The 15,134-nt window shown below is 49.3% G+C and overlaps 1 protein-coding gene across 1 annotated transcript in view; it reads right to left on the bottom strand.

The window, feature by feature from the left end:
• Positions 1–15,134, bottom strand: part of cdkal1 (CDK5 regulatory subunit associated protein 1-like 1) — a 367,816-nt gene that overhangs the window by 265,161 nt on the left and 87,521 nt on the right. Inside the window, exon 8 of the mRNA XM_056602814.1 lies at positions 8,953–9,056. Within this exon, the coding sequence (XP_056458789.1) occupies positions 8,953–9,056 (104 nt within the window). The remainder of the gene's footprint in view (positions 1–8,952; positions 9,057–15,134) is intronic.

The following is a 15,134-nucleotide window of genomic DNA, read 5'->3' as shown; positions in this document are numbered from 1 at the left end:
CTGGAAGTGCTTAAAGACAGGACATGAGATTCAACAGAGTCCGCCCGTGCCCACTGAATGTCGATTGTCCAATTGCATGGCTCGAACGTGCGCTCATTTGCCTAGAGTTAACCGAAGCTCTGTCGCACCCATTTTTCATTGAGGAGAGAATGCATTGTACTCATTTTGAAGTAAACCGAACAGAACAATCAACAGAACAACTGGTGAGTGAGGTCCCCCCCTTCACTGTCAAGCGTCTTTGAGTGTTTAGAAAAGCGCTATATAAATTCAATCAATTATTATTATTATTAACAATTACCCAAGGGACAGCCCTAAATACAGTTGGTGCTGAACGACAGTTTGTAATTCGAGTGACGTCAGGTGCCACCCTTTCAGCCAATCAGGAAAGTCTTTTCTTTTAAGGTTGTCCAGAGTTCTCTCAGCGCTGACCAATAGGGTTCGAGAGGGCTGCAAACCGAAGGGAGAAGGGGGGGAGCGAGGAGCAGAGAAAGATTCTCATGGAGGGAAAGAGGAAGGAAGGGAGAGACAAGGAAAAGACGGAGAGATGGAGACGTCACAGGGAGGCCTGGTGATTGATGGGCTGTGACAGGCCAATAATGGGCTCGGAGCAGTGCAAAAAGTAGGTTGGTTGCATAATGCGAGTGCTCTCTTCACACAGACACACACACACACACACAATATTATATTTGTGAAGTGAGCGTGCAAAACAAAATTAATTTCTATCAATAGCAAAGCAGGGATCCGACCCTGAAATAGATCTCCCGAATACAAACAGCCCCCCCCCCCCCCCCCCAATTGGAAACAAATGGGAGGCATGGGTTAGGGGGGGCACTTGTTGAGACAAGAAAAGACAGTATTTTACAGTGGCCTAGCATGTTCCCGGCTAATTTGCTTCTCTTTCGTCCCTGATGGCGCGCGAGATAGGATTGCTTTGAAGACTCCTCACAGCCATTCTCCACCGGTTAAACTCCTTGAGCTCATCCCTCTCCCTCAGTCTCCAGGTAATGAGTTGCGTTGATCGCATCGATGCGGCAGCGCTCGCAGTTAATTACAGGTAGAATCACTAAAACCTGTGTGTGCGTGCGGTTATGTGTGTGTTTAGACAAAGCTGTGTGTGTGGGATGTGGGCCTGTGTGTATCTGTGCTGTTGTGTGAGGTAAGTAAGACAGGTGCCTCACATCTTAGGGGAATTGAGGTTGACAGGAGAAAGAAGAAAAAGTGTCCCCTTGTGCATCCCATCCCAATAGACGGCGCTTAGATTAGTCACTTAAGCTCCGGAGAGGGGGCGCAAGTGTGTGCATGTGTGTGTGCCTGGGCATGTGTATATGTATGTGTGTGCATGTTTACGTTTGTGCGCGTGTGGTGATTATTACAAGTCGGGACAGACATGCTATGTGGCCACAAACATGACAAGCCAATCCAAGTGGATATGCCCCTGTTCTGGGTACGTTGCTTGCATAGTGTTTCACATTCAACCGGGACAAAGGTAACTTCTGCATTTCAAGGGATCGACAAACCATAACAGAGTGCCTCAAAAGCTTCTTGATTTTTAGGTTCTATGGTGCCAGTAAGGTAAACGCTCACAATGTATGTGTGAGTGTGTGCGGGTGTGTGTGTGTGTGTGCCTCTTTTGTTCTGGGCCAAAGCCTGAACCAGCTCAAAGAGTCGTCTAGACATCAAAACAAAGCAAACACTCCAGGCCCTAAGCCGCTTGCTGCCCACCGATAGCCGTGTCTGTGAGTGAGGTTGGTGTCCGAACAAGGGGTCAGCGGGTGTGCACAGGCCGGAGAGGGGGAGGAAGGGGGGGGGGGGTCTGCACATGTCACCACTTTTTCATGGACCGTGATGGAGCACCCCCTCACCCCCACCTAGAGGGGTCAGAGGTTTGAGGGGGGAGGGGAAGGGTAGAAGAGCAGGAGAAGAAGAAGAACAGTAGTCCCCAGAACAGTACCCAGATCCACTCCGAAGTTGTTCTCGTTTGTTAAAAAAAAAACTAAAAACAACACACACACGTGGAACATGAAGACGCCACGCGCAACATCTGTTTGTTTTGACGTCAACAAAAAGGCTGTTAAGCAGAGGAGGAACTGTTGAAACAAGGTAAAAATGTGCGCGCCGACGCGCTAGCCCAGAGCTCCCCAGTGTATGCCTTGTGATTATTTACAAAGCTACAAGCCAAACAAACCACGGCAGAGTGTAGCTGTTATTGTCCATACCAAAACACACAAAGCAGAAGTGAGTATATCAACAAGGAGAGACGAGACCGGAAACACACACACACACACACACACAATTACACAGTGTTGTTTAGGGAGTCAGGCAAATGTGAGTCAGTGTCTGTGTGTGTTTGTGTGTGTTGCAGTATGTTTGTCTCAATCGGTATCAGAAAGGCAAAAGACATTGAGAACGTGTGTGTGTGTGTGTGTGTGTTCAAAACCATCCTGAGCTTGTGGTATTTTTCAACCAAAAGGAGTATGTGCATGATTGTCTCAGTGCAGGATGTGTGTGTAAAACCAGCGAACATCACAACAAGGCTCAAAGAGAAGCACGTGGTCATCGGGTCCAAACACCAGTCTCCCAGTGCCACCTATTGGCAGGAGGTGGAACTGCTACTACGACAACTATAACCACTTCTACTATCAACTACATATCTACTTCTGATGCCCAGCAGTTATACTGCCACTGCAGTGTAAGCTAAACTATCAGTGCAACCATTACTAGTACTATTAATTAATTCTTCTTAGACTAATACAACACACATCGGCGGGCTGTGTCGAAGGACACAAACTCAGCTAAGTCGATGGTCTCGGTGTTGTCCACAGAGGACGGTGGGAGGTCTTAAGTACATGTGGGGACCGATGGAGAGATACGGAGGGCAGACAATTGGACGCGGGTTCACAGAGGACATGGCAGATGGTGGCTGAAAACAGACACACGCATACACGCCCGCACACACAAACTAACACAGAAGTGACACACACTTCAAGCCAGCACCAGACTGTAGGGCACCACCTGCACACCTGGCATGGCTGCTATTATGTCACCAATCTGTGTGTGCGTGTGTGTCTGTGTCAGTGTGTGTGTGTGTGTGTGTGTGTGTATGTGTGTCAGTGTGAGTGTCACGCGTTGCCATTGTGTGAAAGGGGCCCCCTATTCACTAGTTACCACTGCCAGCTTGGCACTAAATCACAGGGCGAGGCAGCACCCTCTGTGCACACACACACACACACACAGACACACACACACACACACACACACAGACACACGCACACACACACAAGCCCCTGTTTGTCCGTGTCCGGCCAATGAATAAAGTAACAGAGGTCAAACAGGAGGACACGAGACAGCGTAACACAGACGGACCTGAAAGGTTCAAAGAGTGCAAATCCAACTTTAACAAACGCCTCTCTGTTTCTTCACCCTCTGTTCTTACTGGAGCGGAGAGGGAGATAATGTCTCATACCCCCCGCCTTTTCCCCCTCTCTCGCCTTCCCTCTCTCCCCCCTTTCAGACTCAGCCCAGTGAACCAAAAGCCAGTTGATACAAAGTTACACACACCCACAGCCAGGCAAGACCGTGACTGGGCATAATCAGCCATGAGGTTAAGTAGAGTTAGGTTAAACTAAGCTGTACTGTGTGTGTGGGTGCGTGTGTGGCGTGTGCGTGTGTGCGCGCGTGCCTGTGAGTGTGTTTGTTTTTGTGCTTGTGTGTGTATCTAAGTGTGTGTGTGTGTACACTGCGCGTGCACACAGTGTGTGCGTATGTGTGATGTCGGACCAGTAAGAGGTTATCAAACCACCTGCTTAGTGTCAAGCAGGAGAGGGGGGGCGCGGGAGAGAAAGGGAGTGGGAGAGATAAAAAAGAGTGTACGCGTGGAGAGGGGGGGGACGGGGGAGGCTAGGGCGGGTGGGGGGAGTTGGATTTGAATTTGCCTCAATTGAATTTGGTCCATCTGTCATTTGCATTGTTGTTGTCGCTGCATGTCTCATTTCTCATCCCATTGGTAGAAAATTAAGCAAGGAGCCAAGGCGTATTGAAAGCCGGCCAAAAGATATCAACCGAGCGTCGCTTTCCTTTCCTAAATTCACTTTAACCACCCTTCATTATGGACACTTTCCATCAACCGGTGTCCTTCCGCCCTGCGAGACACCAGCTCATTGTGTTGTACACCGAGCAAAAGTTTACAAAGTTGCAAGAAAAACATGTTTTGCTAAAACGACATCATTAAACGCAACACTGTTGAATTGTTTATCAGCGGTGCCAAAACGCCTTCAATGTTATATTTCCCTGTGCTTCACTTTTTGCGTGTTCATTGTCTAGTTCATATCATTTTTTTATTGAATAAGGATCCGTGTCCTCAAGGCAAACGAAACGAACGCAAAAAAAAAAACACACCAAAATAAAAATCCCCTCAATGAATAATAATAATTCAAGGTTGACACGTCCGACCTTACTTTCGTCGTCGGCTGCGCCACGTACCGGAGGGGGGAGGAGCCAGCCCCCGCCCGCCGCCGCCGCCGCCCAGCCTTTGACGGTCAGTACCCGTGTCAGCCGCTCGCCGCGGCATCGCAAAACCGGAGCTGACACCTGTCACCGTAGCAGGGAGGCGCGACGGGGTCGGGGAGGCCGGCCCCCCTCATCCGCCTGTCTCCTGGTGTCTGTGCCGCCGCCGCCGCCAAAGCTGTCATGTGCCATCCAAGATGGAGGCCAGGAATACCGCGCTAATCCCGCGACCCGCGCGTCGTGTCACCAAAGCCCCCCCCCCCCCCCCCCCCACTCAGAGCCTTACGGGGGCTCGTGTGCGGAGAGGCCGACGGGGCAGGTTGGAGCGCGCTTCGGCTGGCTGTACTTGAACACTTTAGGTTTACACACCGTATATATATATATCAGTTTATAATCCCAAATCCTCAAATTTGATACCATGTCATCTTGTCCATCACCACCATTACTGGACTCGATCCACAACATTCACTCTGTATCACTAATCTATACAGACAAACCATTGGACGTGAATGTAATCTGTTTGGGATTCCCCATCACCCCCTAACTATATACCCCCCTCCGACAGCCCCCCCATCAAGGGTCTTGCTGGCTGTCCAGAGGTATAAGTGCAAGGGGCCAGCTGGCTTAAAAGTGTGTGTGTGTGTGTGTGTGTGTGTGTGTGTGTGTGTGTGTGTGTGTGTGTGTGTGTGTGTGTGTGTGTGTGTGTGTGTGTGTGTGTGTGTGTGTGTGTGTGTGTGTGTCTGAGTGTGTGTGTGTCATGTCATGTCATGGACACATTCATTTCAGTCACTTCAGTTCACATGTTGATGTGGGCATATGATGTGAGTGAGTGGGTTTGTGAACTGATCTTTATTCTTTTCAAAGGAGGACAGAGCGATCGCACGAGTGGGGGCATCTCGTTCAAGACCTCCTCTCGCACACACATGCTTTGTCCCAACGTGGAATCAGAGAAAGTGACCTCACAATCCAGCATACCTGTGGAACCAATTCTCAATTCATTTGTCAAAATAACCATCTGGCCTTTGATCAGGGAATCAAAGCGTCGCTCCCGGTTAAACGTCTAGACTCGAGAGAGTCGGCCCTCTTGAAGAAACAAGAACCTGTTCCGTCTTATTATCATCAATCTAAAGTATTTATCAAGTCACTTCAAGCTCATCATTGACAGAAAGGGGAAAATGCGTACAGCACTCCCGTCCGCAGACGGGAGACTGCCGGCAGATGAGAGCATCACTGTGAGAAATAGACTTTTAGGGGGAGATGAAAGAGGAGAGAGAGAGGGCGTCCACAGAGAGGTGGGGAAGAAACAGAGCCGGCTCCCTGACATGTGAGGGAGGCAGCTAGTGAGTGGGTGAGAGAGTGAGGGAGTGAGTGAGTGAGTGAGAGAGTGAGGGAGAGAGTGAGTGAGTGAGTGAGAGAGTGAGGGAGAGAGTGAGGGAGTGATTGAGTGAGTGAGCGAGAGTGAGGGAGTGTGTGAGTGTATGAGGGAGCAAGTGAGGGTGGAAGTGAGTGAGTGCGCGTGAGAGTGAGGGAGTGAGCGAGCGAGCGAGTGAGGGAGGGATTGAGGGAGGGTGTGAGTGAGTGAATGAGTGAGCGAGAGAGTGAGGGAGCGAGCGAGAGAGTGAGGGAGCGAGCGAGCGAGCGAGCGAGGGAGGGATTGAGGGAGTGAATGAGGGAGGGATTGAGGGAGTACATGCGTGAGTGAGAGAGTGAGTAAGAGAGAGAGAGAGCGAGCGAGCGAGTGAGGTAGGGAGTGCGGTGGGCTCCCGAGCATGTAGAGAGGAGCCACCAGCAGAGTAACACTGCGTCAAGCGTCGAACCGCTTGCTTATAATGCACAGTGAATGGTGCTGCTCGCTCCACTCCCACACCTCTCTTTCTCCCCTCTCCCCTTCTTTTGTATTTCAAAAGGCGATCGCTCTCCCGATAAACCTGCCACTGGCCATCCCTCACGGTAACCAGGACGCACGGCCGCACGCCGCCGCTATACTCTATACTCCCCCCTTTTTGTGCTGAAGCAGAAAGTCCCATCGCTCCATCTTGTTTTTCTTCCTCTCTCTTCCCTACTCTTTCTCTCAGACTTCTATTCGTCTGCCTCGTCGGGGGCCCTGGTGAAAGAGCGGGAAATCTGAGCTTCCTCTTTCATTGCGCCCGTTTTATTTTCTCGCAACAAACAAACCAACCGTTGCTCCGTCATATTTCCTGCGTTTCAACGGACAGGCCGTGCCCCTACACACACACACACACACACACACACACACACACGACACACAAAAACACGAACGCTCCTACGCTGCTGCTGATACAAGTGCGGAACAACAAGACATGTGCCCATCCAGATATGCCTCTCTTCCCTATTACCCCCCACACACACACACACGCACACACACCCTATCAGATGACAGAGGCGGCTTCGCACCTGACAGCGGTGGGAGCTCCGCACAAGACCGTAACCAACTTCCCCAAACGGCTCCAGAGTGACACTAGCAAACAAACCATCCAAACACACATTCCTCCCCCCCCACACACACACACACACACACACACACACACACACACACACACACACACACACACACACACACACACACACACACACACACACTCTCTAAGCTCTTCCCTCTGTGAACAAAGTTCAAGGCAGCTGGTGAGTTTGTCCTTGACTGGCCAGCCCAGAGGCAGCGCACTGGCACAGATGCCGCTGTTTAAGCCCGATCTGGAAAGGATCTTTAGTTTATATTTCTTTTCTTTTTTTTTTTCAAATCCCCATTTTACACAACTGTGACCTTGTCAAGGGTGCATCCTCTCTTTCATTCCCCCCCCCCCCCTCTCTGAACCATCATGCCTTGTGTTCCCTGGGACACACTGAGACAGCCACAGGAGTGGCGCTTGGCAAGACTTCAACAACCCGAGTGACAGTGAGACCCCACACACACACACAAGCACGTCTCCATCCGGGGCGATGATGCGTCCCTCCCACCCACCCGGCACACACTCTGAAGAGGTTCACATGGAGTGATCCGGAGAACAGTCAGATATCTGTTTAATCATGCTTCCTATAGCCGGCTATAGGTGGCTCAGACATCTGCTACTGTTTTCTTCAAACATGAATTATTATTTATTAAAATTGTATTTATTTATTATATACGTCTTCATCTTTAACCACTTAACTCATTACTCCATCAGTCTGGTCATGGTCAACGTTAATAATATAATAAGTGATGATTATAATTAATGTGGTTGAATGTTAACGCCCAACCCTAGAAGGAGTAGCGCGGTATCAGTCAGTGGACTCGCCCTTCACTGACCTGCCCGGGGCAGGCCTGTAGTGGCCCGGGACCAACAGCTGTTCTACTCGCCTCCAACCAGAACCAACTGGCAAGCCCCCCCCCCCCCCCCCCCCTCCTCCTCCACCACCACCCCGTCCTCCTGCTGCTCCTCTTCCTCCTCCACCCTCTCCCTCCCTACTCCTCCACAACCTACCCCCTTTCCACCAGAACCACCACCCCCACCACCACCTCCTACAACCCCACAACTACTCCTCCTCCTCCCCAACAGCCTCCCTCCCTCTCTCCTCTTACAACTCCACCAGGTCCTCCTCCCTCAGCATGACCACCTCCTCCACCTCCAACCCCCTCCACCTCGACTTCGTCCTCCTCCTCCTCAACCTCTACCTCCTCCTCCCCCACCTCCTCCTCCTCAACCTCCTCCTCAACCACCTCCTCCTCCTCCTCCTCAACCACCTCCTCCTCCTCCCCCACTACCTCCTCCTCCTCCACCAGTACCTCCTCCACCACTACCGCCTACCCCACCACTACCTCCTCCTACCCCCAGTGCTCCTCCTACCCCACCTACCCGCACGCACCCAAAAACCAAAAAACATGTGTTACAAAGAAGACACACACTCCCCACAGACCACCCCACGGCCCTCTCCAAACCCCATTCCCTGCACTGTCATTCTCCTTCTTAGGACAGAACACACACATGACTCATTATTCCAGTCCCTCTGGTGAAGTGGAATATGCAACAGCAGCAGCTGAACCGAAGCTTGACTAATTCATGGATATTCAACCAACAGAGGTTTTATTGCCTTATTGCCGTGAATAATAGTTTGCGTATGCATATGAGGGCGACGCGATCCTCTTATTGGAGGCATTCTAGGTATATATTTAATTTAATGCTAGAATCACCTCATATAAATGTTTTTAAATGCTTCGTATAATATCTGTGTGTGCGTGTGTCTGGGTGTGTGCGTGTCCCTTGCCGTTACTCAAACTCTTTTGCACAACACACACGCGACACAAAACCCAACACAAGGGCTCGTTAACGGGTGACGTTATCGCCCTCCGACGACAGCAGAGCGCGGACAGACTCGCCCAGCGTCAACGAGAGCCCCGTCGGTGTTCAGGGGAGGACGGCCGTCTGGATCCAGTGTGCGCCGTGATCCACTCACCCTGGAAGGACTGCCGGGCCCTCTCCACCAGCTCCTCCACGGGGTAGCTGGCCAGATCCCCTCGGGCGTGCTTGGTCTTGCAGTAGGTGCACGCGTTCAGACACCTGGACGAAGGAAAGACGGCCTGGTTATTCTCAACGCAACCTGGATACATAGACTCACACAAACGTATATACATAGGCACAAAACACGTTCACGGACTCACACCTCATGCATACATGTACATACACTTATACGCATATAAATATACATACACACACACACACACACACACACACACACACGCATACAAGGCGTTAACACACACACAGATACATATATATACTGTACAGATATACACATACATATAGATAGAATTTGTATTGGTTTATGTATTCATTCATCTGAACCCGACTTATATTTGTAAGGCCCTCTTAGAACGGCCACTGCAGTGACTCAAAGCGCCTAACAACAGCCTCACTAGCATGCTTTCAAGCATAGATGTCCGGCACGCGAGGAGAACCACAGGTGATCAGCGCACGGTCAACAGCGCTACACTCAACATCATGTTGCTTGGCTGGTAATCCCTCCTGTAACCCTAACACCCCCATCAGTGGGGCGAAGACAGCGGGCCGTTCATCAGTTTAACAGTGAGCGCTGTGGTGGCCCTTTGACCGGCCACCAAAATAGCATCGGGCTGTTGTCTCGGCAGCCCTGGGGCAAGAATTGGTCTTATGTGAGACCCCTCTCATGCGTGCACACACACTTACACACACACACACACACACACAAACACACACTCGCAAACACACACGCACACACCACCGCACATACACACACACACACACACACACACACACACACACACACACACACACACACACACGCAATTTGGGAGGACTGAGAGAAAAAGATATGAGCGTGGAAGAGGAGTAATGGTGGTTGTTGTCCAGCATGCCAGACCAGAAAGAAATGGAAAAAGCAGACCAAAATAGCTCCACGGATCAATGTGCTTCAGAAGAGCAGCCCAGCAGCTGAAACTAGTTTGACGAACACTAACACGGAACTGATGGTTCCATTGTCTATGTGGTTGTGATTGTGTTTCGTGCGCAATCCCAAGCCACAGAGTTGCGCGTGTGTGCATCCATGTCTTTGTGTGTGTTTGGAGGAGAGGTGGGGGTTAAGCAATTTTCAAAGTCGCCTGTTGAAAGGAAGAAAGAAAAAATGAGTTCACACATGAATCCACACAAATAAGGTGTTTTTGTGCTGTGCTCGACAATTGTGACACTTTCGGCAGCTAATTCGATACGGTGGAGTGGGGGGCGCGGTTTGGATCTCGGATGGGGACCGGGGAGGGTGGGGGGACGAAAGCAGAACTAAATGATGTTGTTGTCACTGAAAATAGTGTATTTTTGGACCCTTTCATTTTCGGGCCACCCTAGATTTGGTCAGCATAACAGGGAACACGCCAGGGGCTAAACACAAGGCGTTCCATTGGCTGGATGGAGCTAAAAACGGTTGTTTTATGTCAAAGCAAATGTCATTTGGGGCATTCAAGAATTGAATTAGAAATTTTTGTGTGTGAGGATGTAGCGCCGCTACACTAATCCCCGCCCTTGATCAAGTCTTTCGAAGCAGCTGACTTTTATTTGACTATTATTTTATATATTTTATACCCACAAAAACACATCGATCTTCGATACAAAGCAGTTTGGTTTTCGAATCTTTTCAAAATGAATAACAAATTGTGGAGCAGATAAGTTAAATAACCCCCTAACCAATTTCCAAATAGACACAGAATGTGCATCCAACAAGAATCAATAAACAAAACGTGACCACAGTCCCACACAGAAAGTAAACTTATCTTCAGCAAGATGACGTTGTCCATAATCTCAAAGGGCTATTGCATTATCTCCCTTAATCCCCGTGTCTTATCCATCCATTCCAGCGATTTAATTCCACCACCATGTCATAAACGGTACATCTATATATCTTTCCAACGCTACACAGCGCTTTCTGCGGAGCGACCATCGATCTCAGCCCTTAATAAGGTAATGGTGAAAGCGCAGCTCTCGTTAGTGAGACAGAGATGCTCCATCTCTTTGGCTGTACGGCCGCTCTCCATCTTTCCCCCTCCGTCAGGGTGTCTCTTACCCAGGCGGAGGGCACCGAGGAAGGGAGCTAGGTCACAGGACCCAGCCCTGGAGAAAGCACAGATGGGGCCCTAGGAGCACTAGGCGTGCACATAAACACAGACACACACACACACGCACACCAGGGGGTACATCCATCTTAATGTGATCACGGCCAGCTGAGTGGATCACACCAACATTAATCTCAAGAGACAGATAGTGGTCTGTTTGTGAGTTTGTGCGCGTGGGTCTGTTTCTGCGTGCGTGCGTGCGTTTGTGTGTGCGTGCGTGGGTATTTTACGGTGTGTATGTGTGTGTGTTAAGGCCTATTTTTGAGAGAGAGAGAGAGAGAGAGAGAGAGAGAGAGAGAGAGAGAGAGAGAGAGAGAGAGAGAGAGAGAGAGAGAGAGAGAGAGAGAGAGAGAATGTCACTGCTGACCATTTGTCTAGGATCACAACACAGTATTAGCCGCCGTGCCCCTCCCTCCCTCCGTCCGTCAGTCAGTCCAAACTGAGAGTGACAGCGAGTCAGCCCTCGAAAGGCACATACGCTAACACAGAGCGAGAGGCAGCCTATAAATCACACAAACACACACACACACACATTTCCTGAAATAGACACAAACAGGGACCCACAAACATAGGACTTTTGGGAATGTGCAAAGTGAGCCGTTAAGTACGGGAGTACAGGAAAATACGTAAACCTTGTAAAAATGTGTCTATGCAGTATATATTATATACTATCCATCTTCAAGGTGAAGTAGACTATCCATCCACCCAGCCATGGCAGGTGTTCAATGCGCTGCCGGTGGGGAAGGCATAACCCCACCGGTCAGAGTGGTTTCTGAGAGAGCAGAGCCACACAGCTCGCTGGAGCGTGCGTGTGACAAAGCCGCTACCTTCAATCAAGTTCAATTAAAACCGCAGCACATGAGAGCGTTGGCGGCGGCTGTGAAACCGATGAGCCTCCCTTAAGAGTCTGTCTGCCCGTCGGGTCGATCCGTCTTCATCGCCAGACACTGACACCCGCCGAAGCCTCGGCAAAGCGGCCGCCCGGGAAAAAGGAAATACACAAGAAGGCGGTCAATGTGAAGAATGATGGTCAAAACTTTTTCTGGAGATAATTCGATTAATGCATGCATATACGTTTCATGCAGCTAAGTGAGGCTTGAGTGGAATTAGAAAGAGTGGAATTTGATGGAGGAGGAGTGACGATACAGATCGGATGAATACGTTCAGCCTGTGTTAGTGTATTTTCGCGGGGTTCTGTGTGCGGGGGGGGGGGTAGGGGGGTAAGTGGAGGAATGTGTCTCGTGAACTTCATCTGCCGAGCCCTGGGGGAGTCTTCTGGCTGTGACGTTCACGTCGTTGTCGTGACGGCGCTGGATATTGGGTCTGAAGAACACAAGTAGGCACCAGAGAAATATGTGCTTGGGTGGCTGTTGTTGATGTTGCTGTATTTGGCTTAATTACTCCTGGCTGCCCGTGATCTCCCCTCGATGCATCCGTGTCCCATGATAGGGTGATCACAACGATTATACATCAATCACTCCGTCTACAATCCACTTCAAGTTGATAGGCATTAAATAGGAATTACAATAAACAGTACAGCAATAAAGTCGTATTACAGATTAGACTTAATGCCGTAGCTGTCGTCGTGTGCCACCACTGAATATCGAGCGACTTTCCATAGTTTTGCAAAGATAAAACTATTGCATGTATTGTGGATTGCGTTGTCCCGTGTCTTCACCCCTGCACATCAACACCATCCTCAACTCTCTGGAGATATCAGTATTATGGCTATCAGCGCTGCTAAGACGGCAGACAATGAGAAGTGGTCGGGACTACACGGTTTGAGCGGTGGGAGACAATATAGTAAAAGCACGAGAGCCAAAGCCTGGAGCGGAGCCTTAGTGGGCGAGACGCCCAGGCAGGGGCGGCGGACGACGAGACATGGACCGCAGCCACACGACAGGTCCCTCGGTACGGGGACTGCTCCACGCATCAAGTGTAACAGAATCCCCTTTATTACACACTTAGTTGTTATATTTTTATGTTTGTTGTCTTTTTGGCTGTGATCATTTGCTCGCATTTGATTTCTTGTGAAAAAAAAATAAAATCAAGAGGAATTAAAGCCAGAGCGCGGCGTATTTGAAGTGAACTCACACCAGAGCCAAACGGGGAACGCGCTAAAGACAATGAAGCCCAGAGCGAGTGCAGGCGATGATTGCCAGTGAAATCCCTGGTGCATGTGAGGGGGCAAAACAGAGAGAAGGCAAGGAGATGGAGAGAGCGTCTCTATTGTCTCCCTGGCAAACAGCCTTACCTCAATAACAAAAAGAGAAAAGCCCTGTTGTGTTTAGCGCAAGAGAGAAAGAGAGAGAGGGAGCGAAAGATTGAGAGCAAGAGAGGCTCCTAAATAAAGGTCTCTTGAGCAGCAGGTTAAACGACAGAAACAAAGCGTTTGCTGGAAAGTTAATTAGAAAAGGCTCGGGGCATCACGTATCAAAGTGATTGTGTACAGGCATGTGCATATATTTGTGTGTGTATGGATCCATGCATTGATTGCTGCTGGAGTTTGGCATTATGAAAAACAAAGGAGGGGAGGGGGGGTGGGGAGGGTGATCGGTCCTTAGCTTATTAGACGCATTAGACGTGTGTACGTTGAATAGACAAATCGTATTAAAGTCGTTACTTCGGCAGAACAAAAACCCCGTCGACAATAAGTCAACGGCTTAGTCTCAAAGTCATCGTGGAGGACACCAAATCCGTGTTATGTCACGTCAGACAGAGCCTGTGGAATAAAAGGACATCAAAAGCTAAGAGTCAGAGATGGAGCGAGAGAACAGCACTGGGGAAACTAAACTCGAGGATTACCAAAGTTTCTGGAAATTTCCATTTTGACACAGATTCCCCCTACACACTCCATATGTTGGAGCCTGGAGGAGCTTGTCCCTAAGCCTCAGGATCATTGAACAGGCTTTGCCCGGTCCCGATCACCCGTGACAACAAAAAACTGATGGGATTCTTTGTAGCACAATGTGTATATTATTTCATTAAAACCAAACACAAAGACACATAGGGCCCCTTTAAGAGCCATAAGCGCATTTGAAACTGACGAGTGGATGTTTTGACAGCGCGTATGCAGTCTCGGATGAGACAGATGCACATGAATTTCAAACTTCAAATGACTCCGTTTATGGCCAAATAATGTGGCCTAATACACACATGGAATAAGGTTTTCTTCCACAACTTCAGAAATACTGAGTCCTCAAATAAATTTCGGCAAAGAAAACTTAACACACATATGATATGCGGTAACTGTGGTTCTATTTAATGATAGACGCAATACATTATAAACATTGTTTCTTATCAGTATTGTATGCATTATCGTCATCAACTTGTGTTCCTAATATGCATGTGTCCCCCCCGTTAATATACATTGCCATGGACTACATTATGCGCTACGTGTTTAGTTTGCGTGTGTTTAAACAGATGGACGCACACACACGCACCCGCATTCATTAATTATTCTACACGTACACATTCATTCTTTTTAAAACTCACTCGCGGTATAACAATGTTTTCTCACGATTAAATACTCATCAATCCTAAAAGTTATGGGCATGTACACGATGTCTCTGTCAAGAAAAGATCATTCCCTAAATTACCGACGCGTGGCGCAGGAGGGAAAGAACGCTCTGCGCCAGTTGCAAACTAGCAACGACACATGCGCCAGTGAGAAAGTAAATTGCGGCGGATGCAAGATAGGGCCCATAATGTATTATTATTATTATTATGATTAACACAATGATTTGGATGGGCGGCTTGTAGGGACTAAGAAAAACGAGTTACTGATAACATATTTTTCTTTGTCCAGCGCTATCACCTCACTAATGCATCCCTTAGCTCCTATTACTGTGGTGAGGTGTACGGCTTTGTGAACTTGTGATCGCAATTGCCTGGCGAAGTCAAGAACGGCCCTTACACGGTGTGCAACAGATACAGAGACGATGACGAGGACGAGACACGGCAAGGTCTCACACACGGACGGACACGCTTACAGCAGACA

Source organism: Gadus chalcogrammus, chromosome 11, assembly GCF_026213295.1.
Source record: "Gadus chalcogrammus isolate NIFS_2021 chromosome 11, NIFS_Gcha_1.0, whole genome shotgun sequence".
NCBI lineage: Eukaryota > Metazoa > Chordata > Actinopteri > Gadiformes > Gadidae > Gadus > Gadus chalcogrammus.
The sequence above is the reverse complement of the archived record's forward strand: the minus strand, read 5'-3'. Positions and strand labels throughout refer to the sequence as shown.